The sequence below is a fragment of the Manis javanica genome, chromosome 7 (assembly GCF_040802235.1).
Source record: "Manis javanica isolate MJ-LG chromosome 7, MJ_LKY, whole genome shotgun sequence".
NCBI classification, from domain to species: domain Eukaryota; kingdom Metazoa; phylum Chordata; class Mammalia; order Pholidota; family Manidae; genus Manis; species Manis javanica.
Window position 1 is genome coordinate 92,120,470 of NC_133162.1, and position 12,253 is coordinate 92,132,722.

Consider the following 12,253-nt stretch of genomic DNA (forward strand, 5'->3'; position numbering starts at 1 on the left):
GGGTGGTGGCCAGCAGGCCAGGAAGCCAGGCAGCGAGGCAACCCAAAGTCAGCTCACTGGGAACTCCACTTGGCCCCACATGGAGAGGCATGCTGGACAGGCAGGCCTCTGTGCTCTGGAGCCATACCCAGCCACATGCATCCATGTGGAGAAGTGGTTTTCTGGTCCTTCTGCATTCCCCTTGGGAGGCTCCCTTGTTCTCCTGTTGCACCCTCACCTTCAGCCTCCAGTCCCTGCCTGACTTGAAAAACCTAGACTCTGCCACCTGCCCTGCTTTGCTCCCAGCACTCTCCTCAGCCACAGCCCATGCAGGTCCCTCTCCTGGAGGGCCTGTCCCCATTATCTCAAACTATAAGACCCTGAGGGGCAGACTGGGTGGGAAGGTGGAGTTGCAGGAGGATCCAGGAGCGAGGCATACCTCCTGCCCTCCGTGTATCCATTCCCTGGAATATGTGACCTTATCAGTCCCATCTCACCTGGCCCCCACTGTCTGTTGAGGATGCACTGGGCAACCCTGGCAGAAAGCCCATGAGGATTAACACAACACTTTGGCTGTGATTATAGCTTATTACCACAATGGAGAAAATTTCTGGATTCTCCCCAAATTTCCTCTCTGAAATTTTTCAATTGAGTCTAACCTTGATGGTTATTTTTCTGAAATGTTCTGCACAGTGCTGATTCCTCATTGCTGAGTGTTTTTTCTAAACAGATGAAGATTCTTGATGATTCTGAATAAAATCAAAGCAAACGATCTCACTTAAAAGAAGAAAGAAGGGTGACAATGAACCTTTGGTGAGACATTGCCCAGAGCAGCCCCCCCACCCTGTGGGTGCTTGTGTGGTGGGTGGAAGGTCTCTAATGCCCTTCCAGCCTGGAAAGAAGCCGTGAGCAGGAGAAGTGCAGATGTCCCAGGAGCCAGGCCTGGCTGCCAGCACAGCAGCTGAGGTCTTGAGGAAACTTCTTGATTGCATTAACGAGGTGCCACCGCCAGGACAAAATCTAATCTCCCTGAATGATGTGGTTTCCAGAAGGGCTGCACACACGTGGCAAAAATCAGGACAACCAGACCAGACAAGAGGAAGGAGAGAAGTCCCTTGCTCTGGACCCAGGGCAGGAGGCTGGAGGGGATGCTCCATGGGGCTTGTGGGTTGTACAGGGCCATCAGCAGTGCTGGTCACCCGACTCCAGGAGACAGCCTCTACCAGTGATCGTGTGCAGGCACCTGGCAGGGAAGACACAGCTAGCTTTCCTCAGACTTGTGAAACTGAGGTGTGGACGAAGGGCTTCAACTCAGTTTCACAAGTAAGGAGGTTGCCCAGGAAAGCTGCCTGGTGCCAGTGAGAGTTGGGCCTGAGCCCCCTCTAATCAGGTTTCAACACTCTGCTCAGGGAAATGGGCTCTGGGCTCACAGAAAGGGGAGAGCAAGCTTTCGTTGTAGCTCCTGCATCCTAGCTCACACCTGTATGTGCCTCAGTGGGACAGGACCGTCACAGCCGCCTGTCAAGATCTTTGAGAACCATGGGAACCCTGGCACAGAGGCTGTACCTTGTGGAGTTCCAGAGGTTATGATCTTACACTGCCTCCTCCTGGCTAAGGACTGGGGGATTTACTTAACCTGCCAGGGCTCAGTATCCTCATCTGTGAAAAGGGCAAAATCATAGGATTGTTCTGAGGTTCAAAATAACACATGTATCTAAAGCACTAAACATAACCCAGCCCTGAGAAAGCACCCAGAAGATGACAGTGGCTGTCACCAAGTTTAATGTTACTGGAAAGAGAAGAGTTAGTAGCTAGGCGGGTTGTTGGGGGCAGTGAGCTCAAAATCTGCTCCTTTATTTCACAGTTCCAGCACCCTCAGGCAACAAATCCTACTAACCCAACCGTGGAAGACTAAGTGATCCCACAATGATGCTTCCCAGTTTCTTCTCTAAAAATACACTTTTTTTGGTATCATTAATGTACAATTACATGAGGAACATTGTGTTTACTAGACTCCCCCATCACCAAGTCCCCCACACATACCCCACTACAGTCTCCGTCCATCAGTGTTGTAAGATGCTGTAGAATCACTACTTGTCTTTTCTGTGTTGCACAACTCTCCCCATGCCCCCAGACAAATTATACATGCTAATCATAATGTCCCCTTTCTTCCCCCCACCCCTTATCCCTCCCTTCCCACCCATCCTCCCCAGTCCCTTTCCCTTTGGTAACTGTTAGTCCATTCTTGGGTTCTGTGAGTCTGCTGCTGTTTCGTTCCTTCAGTTTTTCCTTTGTTCTTATACTCCACAGATGAGTGAAATCATTTGGTACTTGTCTTTCTCCACCTGGCTTATTTCACTGAGCATAATATCCTCTAGCTCCATCCATGTTGTTGCATGGTAGGATTTGTTTTCTTCTTCTTATGGCTGAATAACATTCCATTGTGTATATGTGCTACATCTTCTTTATCCATTCATCTACTGATGAGCACTTAGGTTGCTTCCATTTCTTGGATATTGTAAATAGTGCTGCAATAAACATAGGGATGCATATGTCTTTTTCAAACTGAGCTCCTGCATTCTTAGGGTAAATTCCTAGGAGTGGAATTCCTGGGTCAAATGGTATTTCTATTTTGAGTTTTCCTAAGAATACTTTTTATAATAGTTTTGAGGGAACTTAATTGTATATTTTGCATCCTGACCATGGCGAGAAAGTGTTTTTTGAACAGATATACAAATGCAGGGATGAAGGGCCACACCTACAGAGCACAACACAGTCTAGCACAGTTGGCCTGCTGATGTGCATGGGGCTGCCCACTGTCCCCAGCAGGGCTCCTAGCTCCCCTGTCCTGTCCAGCACAGCCTCTGTCACTGGGTCCACCTCAGCCTGCCTTTGTCTGCCTCCGCTTCACACCTCTTGTGTCCCCTCCTGCTGGCTCCTGTCCTGGGACTCCAGAAGTCCTCTGCTGGCACCCACAGTTGCCTGCTGTTTGCTCCCATGGCCCCTGACACTCGTCCCCCTGTGTTGTGGGACAGGGTGTTGTCCTGCTCTCCTGTACAGAAGGAAGGCTCAGCCATGGATCCTCTGTGTGGTCTGGCTCTGTGGCCTTTCTTGCCTCTGACTCCTAGTCTATCCAGTGAGGTTCACCTGGTCCTAGACTCACAGAAGAGCCAGGGCTCAGCACACACAATGTGCCCAATAGCTGCTCACAAGCCTTTCTTTCTATTGTACCTTTTCCTCTCTTCTTCACATTTAAGGTTTAATAGACATGGAATTTATTTTAAAGCACACTGTGAGGAGTGACTTCATGTTTTTTCAGTGGATTAACTAGTACCAACCGGGTTTGTTGAGTAATTCATTTCTCTCCCAGTTCGGTGGTGCTTGAGGTGGCACCATCACTGAGGTGTGCCTGCTAGTCCACACCCCATGGGACCCCTTTCAGGGTGTCTGTTCAGTCCCATGAGGACAGCCCTGCAGCAGCCTCCCTCCAGGGACAGCCCAGGCCAAGGCACTGAGATGCCTTCCCAGTGTCCTGGACATTTCCCAGTGCCTCTCATGCCCATTCCCTTCTCCCCTCACCCTCTCCAGCTGCACATGCTGCCTCCTCTGGAGCTCAGGACAGCTTGGCCCAGCCCCATGCTTCTCTCCCTGTTGTCAATAGGCTTCTGAACCTCTTGCCTCAATTTAGGCCCCCAGCATGCATCTGGATCTCAGCTGCTCTCCTGGGCACTGAACACCTGGTGCCAGCTGCCTTCTGGACATCTCCCATTTGCCCCTCAACTCCACCCAGGGGTCCTGATGCACTTGTGAAAGTGTACACTCACCCAGAAAGGTACAAGCACACATGTGCATGCCCACATTAGTGCATACACTGTCATGGTTACACTAAAAGTATATTTTACATAGAAGAACCTCAGACTCAAAGATGTATCCAAAGTCACACAGCTACTGAGTGGCAGAACTCAGGTGTCTGGTAATTTTAGCTCTGTTTCTGGATGTTTTTAATAACAGGTTTACAAAAATACTGATTCCAAATATAAGGGGCACACACTGAGAGAATTCACATTATGCATCAGCCCAGTGCCTGGAAGCATAGGTGCTAAATAAGCAATGACTGCTAATTATCAATTGTCATTTAATAAGTATTGTTCTCACTGTCCACCACAGGCTTGGATCAGAGGCCTTTGGCTCCCCCTGCTTGCCTTTGAGTGCAAGTCTTGAGGCAAGAGTGGCGTCGGATGTGGTGCTTTCCCCAGATGCTTCTCCCTCCAGCAGCGCTCCTCTCTCATCCCACAGGTTGGTGAGAGGAAGAGTCTGCAGCCCAGCTGGAGTGGGGTCTGTCCCCTGCCTGAATGCGTGAAAGCATGCATACATGGTGTCGTGCACCTGGCTCACCTGTGTACGCTAGTCTTGTACCTGAATTAACACCCATACATCAAAGGAGCACAGCATCAGAGCTATGACAACCTCTTGGTTTCCTGTGTAGATGGGAACAGGCCCCGAAAGAGGACACACTGTCCAACCATAGCATATGCTGATGGAGCACTGGCGGGTGTCAGGACAGCAGGGAACATGGCACTGTGGCTGCCCCCATCCAGAAGGCTACACCACTAGGCCAGTCCCAGCAAAGAGCCTTGCCCAGGACCTTGGCATCTAATAGGGGAGGTGGGTGTCTCAAAAGACAGGATAAATGTCAGGACAGATAGGACATATGTCTGTGCAGAGCCTAGGGGGACCAGGTTCCAGGGGTCAGAGGCTCATGGAGGCGCTCTGGATCTGGGAGCAGATATTTTGGCAGGACCCGCAGGGAGGAGGGTGTGAGGCCTCCATTGGAGAGGAGAAGCATGGCAAAGCCCTGCTGGAAGAAGGTGAGGGGTTAATACTGTGGCAACCTGAGCTCCTTTCTCTGCAGTCCCATCTGGAAGCCCCAGAAGCAATTGCTGACACTGGGAGCTTTAGTTCCAGAGCTCCACCAAGTTAGGACCTGGAGCTCTGCCTTAGGATGGGTAAGATACCTACTTACAGGTGATGGCTAAGCACAAAGGGTTAGTAACCTGCCTAGGCCCTATAGCATGTGACAAAGGCAAGATTTGAAACAGGCAACTGCCCAAAATCCATACCCTTTTCTCCCTAAATGTGGTAAAACATACCATTTTAAACATTTTTAAGGCTACAGTTCAGTGGTATTAAGAACATTCACATTATTGTGCAACCATCACCACCAGCCATTTCCAGAACTTTTATCTTCCCTAGTTGAAATTCTGTCCCCTTTAAACATCAACTCTCTATTCCCCTAACAGCTCCTTGCACCCACTCTTGTACTCTGTCCCTTAGAATTTGCCTATTATAGGTACCTCATCTAAGTGGAATCATACATTGTCTCCTCTTTTGAGTCTGGCTTGTTTTATTCAGCAAAATATCCTCAAGGTTCATCCATGTTATAGGAGGTGTCATATTTCCTCTCATTATTAAAGGCTGTATAATGTGACTCCACTGTCTGGATATGTCACACTTTATTTATCCATTCATCTGCTGATTAACACTTAACATTGCTTCCACCTTTGGCTATTGTGATTAATGCTGCTATCAACATAGAGGTGTGCAAATATCTGTTCAAGTCCCTGCTTTAAAAAAATCCATGCTCTCAGCACCATGCAGAATTGGCTCTCATGCACCTCAGAGAGTCACTGTGGGAGAGAAGGGAGGTGAAGATCCTGGGCAAGAGGTAGCATAAGGGAGTTGCTGCAGACTGACAGGGGGAACGCCCTTTGGGGAATAGGTGTGGAGCCTCCCACACACCCTCTGTGGCACAGCAGCCAGGGCCAGACAGGGGTGGGGACCTGGCACACTTGCAGAAGCCTGTGTTCCTCTTCATTCCTGCTGGCAGGTCTCCACAAAGTGGGTTGGCCAGAAGCCCAGGCCAGAGGGAGGCCAGCTGATCAACAAGATCTTTTGCTAAGCAGAGGAGTGGGCATGTCCCAGATGCAACAATAAAGGGAGGGTGGAACACCTGCCAATCCAAAGGAAATGTACATTGCCATGCAACTAACCACCCAACTGCACCCACTAGTTCTTTGAGACAGGGGAGTGCTTACGTAGCAAGGGACAATCAGAGCAAATGAAAATGTGCCTGTCCTGGGCAAATACATGTCTGGCCTCGCTCCACTCCCTGATGCCTTCAGCCTAAACAAACAAACAAATATTCTGGCCATGTTAAAAATTCACTAGCTCCAGAGATCTTGAAAACTAAGCAAATGATGATATGAAAGAACAGGAGAATAGATTATAATATATCTAACTAATTTCTACAGAAAAATTTGAGCCCATACCCACTAGAGAAAATATCCTTGTCCAGCTCATGCAGAGTATTTGGAAATACAGACATTGCTGGATAAGCAAAGAAACCTCAGCACCTTTCACAAATCACATTCTCTCACCACTTTGCAATAACATTAAAGTAAGAAGACAATTTTGGACACAAAATTAATTTCCACAGTGGAAATTATAAAATGTTTGAAACTCAGTGACAAAGTATTCATATAAAAAATTATGGAATTAAGCAAAATTGGTATTTAGAGGGAAATTTATATCCTCTAATGTGTGCATAATAAAAAGGCTAAAAGAAGCAAAGGAGAAAGCTGATGGTAATGTGAGTTAAAGAGAAAATAAAAAATAAGTGAAAAACTCTTTAGCAACAGGTCACAATAAGAACACGACCTATCAAAGCCTAGGTGATGTGTCCAAAGAAGTATTCAGGGGAGGTTGAGCCAAGATGGCAGCATGAATAGGACAGTGGGAATCTCCTCCCCCAAAACATATATATTTTTGAAAATACAACAAATACAAATACCCCTAAAAGAGAGACCAGAAGACACAGGACAACAACCAGACCACATCCACACCCATGAGAATTCAGCGCCTGGTGAAGGGGGTAAGATACAAGCCATGGCTCAACGGGACCTGAGTGCCCCTCACCCTAGCTCCTGGCGGGAGGAGAGGAGTCAGAGCAGGGAGGGAGAGGGAGCCCAGGACTTCTAAACACCCAGCCCTAGCCATCTGCCCTGGAGCACAGACACACAGTGCGTGTGTGGGGTGCTGGAAACTAGGAAAACAGGACAGTAAGACCTGTGAGCAGGTTCCCACAGCTGGTGCCCCTGGGACAAAGAAAAGCGAGTGCTTTTTGAAAGTCTTAAAGGGACCCCACAGCTGGACGGAAGCATCCCATGTCACAGCCCAGCAGCTGGAAAACCCAGGGAACTCCGGATGCACTAACCCCCTGGGCAACAGCTCTGAGACCCCTCACAGCACTAAACAGCCAAACAGCCACAGGTTCATTACCCATCTGGGGCCCTACCATAGCAGAGCAGCATCCTGAGGCTGGCCACGCCCACAGCAAGGGAGCTTCCTTCATACCAGCCAGGCACGATACAGAGACCCAGTCTACATGCAGTTGCCCAACACAAGCCACAAGGGGTCGCAGTTGTCCCAGTAAAGAAAGGCCAGGAGCAAGTGGAAAGAGTCTTGGCTCTCCCAGCTGACAGATGAGTCAATAGCATACCACTGCATCTATCAACATGAAAAGGCAAAAAAATTTGATCCAGACAAGACTAACCCAGACATCTTCAATATCTTCTAAATCTTCCCCTGAGAAGGAACCTGGGGAGATAGATTTAACCAGTCTTCCTGAAAAAGAATTCAAAGCAAAAGTCATAACCATGCTGATGGACTTGCAGAGAAATATGCAAGAACTAACGAGGGAGAATACAGAAATAAAACAATCGCTGGAAGGACTTCAAAGCAGAATGGACGAGATACAAGAGACCATTAATGGACTAGAAAACAGAGAACAGGAACGCAGAGAAGCTGATGCAGAGAGAGATAAAAGGATCTCCAGGAATGAAAGAATATTAAGGGAACTGTGTGACCAATCGAAACTGAACAATATCCACATTATAGGGGTACCAGAAGAAGAGAGAGAAAAAGGGATAGAAAGTGTCTTTGAAGAAATAATTGCTGAAAACTTCCCCAAACTAGGGGAGGAAATGGCCTCTCAGACCACAGAGGCACACAGAACTCCCATGACAAGGGATCCAAGGAGAGAAACACCAAGACACATAATAATTAAAATGGCAAAGATCAAGCACAAGGACAAAGTATTAAAGGCAGCCAGAGAGAAAAAAAAGTCAACTACAAAGGAAAACCCATTAGGCTATCATCAGACTTCTCAACAGGCACCTTACAGGCCAGAAGAGAATGGCATGATATATTTAATGCAATGAAACAGAAGGGCCTTGAACCAAGGATACTGTATCAAGCATGATTATCATTTAAATATGAAGGAGGGATTAAATGGTTCCCAGACAAGCAAAAGTTGAGAGAATTTGTCTCCCACAAACCACCTCTACAGGGAATCTTACAGGGACTGCTCTAGATGGGAGCACTCCTAAAAAGAGCACAGAACAAAACACCCAACATATGAAGAATGGAGGAGGAGGAATAAGAATGGAGAGAAATAAAGAATCATCAGACCGTGTTTATAATAGCTGAATAAGCAAGGTAAGTTAGACAGTAAGATAGTAAAGAACATAACCTTGAACCATTGGTAACCACAAACTTAAAGCCTGCAATGGCAATAAGGACACATCTTTCAATAATCACCCTAAATGTAAATGGACTGAATGCATCAATCAAAAGACACAGAGTAATAGAATGGATAAAAAAGCAAGACCCATCCATATGGTGCTTACAAGAGATGCACCTCAAACCCAAAGACATGCACAGACTAAAAGTCAAGGGATGGAAAAAGATATTTCATGCAAACTAAAGAGAGAAAAAAGCAGGAGTGGCAATACTAGTATCAGACAAAATAGACTTCAAGAAAAAGAAAGTAGCAAGAGATAAATGAGGACATTATATAATGATAAAGGGCTCAGTCCAACAAGAGGATATAACCATTATAAATATATATGCACCCAGGGGGTGAAGCCAAGATGGCGGCATGAGTAGAGCAGCAGAAATCTCCTCCCAAAACCACATATATCTATGAAAATATAACAAAGACAACTCTTCCTAAAATAGAGACCAGAGGACACAGGACAACATCCAGACCACATCCACACCTGTGAGAACCCAGCACCTCGTGAAGGGGGTAAGATACAAACCCCAGCCCGGTGGGTCCTGAGCACCCCTCCCCCAGCTCCCAGCAGGAAGAGAGAGATCTGGGCGGGAGGGAGAAGGAGCCCAGGACTGCTGAACACCCAGCCCCAGCCATTTGGACCAGAGCGCAGACACAGTGCATGCGCGGGTTCCTGGATACTAGGGAAACAGGGTGGCAGGACCAGTGAGCAGGTGCCTGAGGCCGACACCGGAGAATAAAGAAACGGAAGCAGCCATTTTTTTTGGGGGGGGGGAGTGTTTTTTGGAAGTCTTAAAGGGACAGGGACCCCAATATTAGGGAAACAGGGCAGCAAGACTGGTGAGTGTGTGCCTGAGACTGGTGCCTGAGGACAAAGAAAATCGTGCATTTTTCTTTTTTTTTAAACTATTTATTTATTTATTTTGTTGTTGTAGCTGTTGTTGTTTTGGTTTGGAGAGTGCTTTTTGGAAGTCTTAAAGGGGCAGGGCAGGACACTTAGTCCAGAGGCAGGGAATCTGGGGATCTACAGGGCACTCTAACCCCCTGGACATCAGTGACCTCGGATGCCCCTTATGGAGATAAATAGCCTCCCAGCAGCCCCCACTCCAACGGGGGTTCACCATTTTGGAGCAGAAGCCCAAGCTAGACCATGCTCACAGCCACAGCAGAGATAAACTCCATAGCACCCAGGCAGGAAGCAGAAGCCATGTTTGTACACAGCTGTCCAGCACAAGCCACTAGAGGTCACTATTCTCCCAGGAGAGGAAGGCCACAAACCAACAAATAGGAAAGCTCTTCCAGCCGTCATTCGTACCAGCTCTACAAACTATCTCTATCACCATGAAAAGGCAAAACAACAGGCAGACAAAGATCACAAAGTCAACACCTGAGAAGGAGACAGACCTAACCAGTCCTCCTGAAAAAGAATTCAAAATAAAAATCATGAACCTGCTGATGGAGATGCAGAGAAAAATGGAAGAGCAATGGGATGAAGTCCGGAGAGAGATCACAGATGTCAGGAAGGAGATCACAGAAGTGAAACAAACCCTGGAAGGATTTATAAGCAGAATGGATAAGATGCAAGAGGCCTTTGAAGGAATAGAAACCAGAGAACAGGAACGTATAGAAGCTGACATAGAGAGAGATAAAAGGATCTCCAGGAATGAAACAATACTAAGAGAACTATGTGACCAATCCAAAAGGAACAATATCTGTATTATAGGGGTACCAGAAGAAGAAGAGAGAGGAAAAAGGATAGAAAGTGTCTTTGAAGAAATAATTACTGAAAACTTCCCCAAATAGGGAGAGGAATTAATCAAATAGACCACGGAAAAACAAAGAACCCCAAACAGAAAGGATCCAAGGAGGACAACACCAAGACACATAGTAATTAAAATGGCAAGGATCAAGGACAAGGAAAGAGTTTTAAAGGCAGCTAGAGAGAAAAAGGTCACCTTTAAAGGAAAACCCATCAGGCTATCATCAGACTTCTCAACAGAAAACCCTACAGGCCAGAAAAGAATGGCATGATATATTTAATACAATGAAACAGAAGGGCCTTGAACCAAGGATACTGTATCCAGCACGACTATCATTTAATATGATGGCGGGATTAAACAATTTCCAGACAAGCAAAAGCTGAAGGAATTTGTTTCCCACAAACCACCTCTACAGGGCATCTTACAGGGACTGCTCTAGATGGGAGCACTCCTAAAAAGAACTCAGAACAAAACACACAACATATGAAGAATGGAGGAGGAGGAATAAGAAGGGAGAGAAGAAAAGAATCTCCAGGCAGAGGATATAACAGCTCAATAAGCGAGCTAAATTAGGCAGTAAGATACTAAAGAAGCGAACCTTGAACCTTTGGTAACCACGAATTTAAAGCCTGCAATGGCAATAAGTACATATCTCTCAACAGTCACCCTAAATGTAAATGGACTTAATGCACCAATCAAAAGACACAGATTAATAGAATGGATAAAAAAGCAAGACCCAGCTATATGCTGCTTGCAAGAAACTCACCTCAAACCAAAAGACATGCACAGACTAAAAGACAAGGGATGGAAAAGCATATTTCAGGCAAACAACAGTGAGAAGAAAGCAGGGGTTGCAGTAATAATATCAGACAAAATAGACTTCAAAACAAAGAAAGTAACAAGAGATAAAGAAGGACACAACATAATGATAAAGGGCTCACTCCAACAAGAGGATATAACCATTCTAAATATATATGCACCTAATACAGGAGCACCAGCATATGTGAAGCAAATACTAACAGAACTAAAGAGGGAAATAGACTGCAATGCATTCATTTTAGGAGACTTCAACACACCACTCACCCCAAAGGATAGATCCACCAGGCAGAAAATAAGTAAGGACACACAGGCACTGAACAACACACTAGAACAGATGGACCTAATAGACATCTATAGAACTCTACATCTAAAAGCAACAGGATATACATTCTTCTCAAGTGCACATGGAACATTCTCCAGAATAGATCACATACTAGCCCACAAAAAGAGCCTCAGTAAATTCCAAAATTTGAAATTCTACCAACCAATTTTTGAGACCACAAAGATATAAAACTAGAAATAAATTCTACAAAGAAAACAAAAAGGCTCACAAACACATGGAGGCTTAACAACATGGTTCTAAATAAACAATGGATCAATGAACAAATCAAAATAGAGATCAAGGAATATATAGAAACAAATGACAACAACAACACAAAGCCCCAACTTCTGTGGGATGCAGCAAAAGCAGTCTTAAGAGGAAAGTATATAGCGATCCAGGCACACTTGGAGAAGGAAGAACAATCCCAAATGAAGAGTCCAACATCACAATTATCGAAACTGGAAAAAGAAGCACAAATGAGGTCTAAAGTCAGCAGAAGGAGGGACAAAACAAAAAAAATTGAGAAGAATAAAACAATAGCAAAAATCAACAAAACCAAGAGCTCGTTCTTTGAGAAAATAAACAAAATAAATAAGCCTCTAGCCAAACTTAAGAGAAAAAGAGTATCAACACAAATCAACAGAAACAGAGATGAGAATGGAAAAATCACGACAGACCCTACAGAAATACAAAGAATTATTAAAGACTACTATGAAAACCTATATGCCAACAAGCTGG

The 12,253-nt window shown here is 45.8% G+C and overlaps 1 protein-coding gene across 1 annotated transcript in view; it reads left to right on the plus strand.

Annotated features, from left to right (window-relative positions):
• The window catches only part of LOC108383400 (uncharacterized), a 263,400-nt gene extending 258,015 nt beyond the window's left edge, over positions 1–5,385 (plus strand). Inside the window, exon 3 of the mRNA XM_073241298.1 lies at positions 4,147–5,385. Coding sequence (XP_073097399.1) covers positions 4,147–4,187 — 41 coding nt within the window. The 3' untranslated portion in view covers positions 4,188–5,385. The remainder of the gene's footprint in view (positions 1–4,146) is intronic.
• The last annotated feature ends 6,868 nt before the right edge of the window (positions 5,386–12,253 follow it).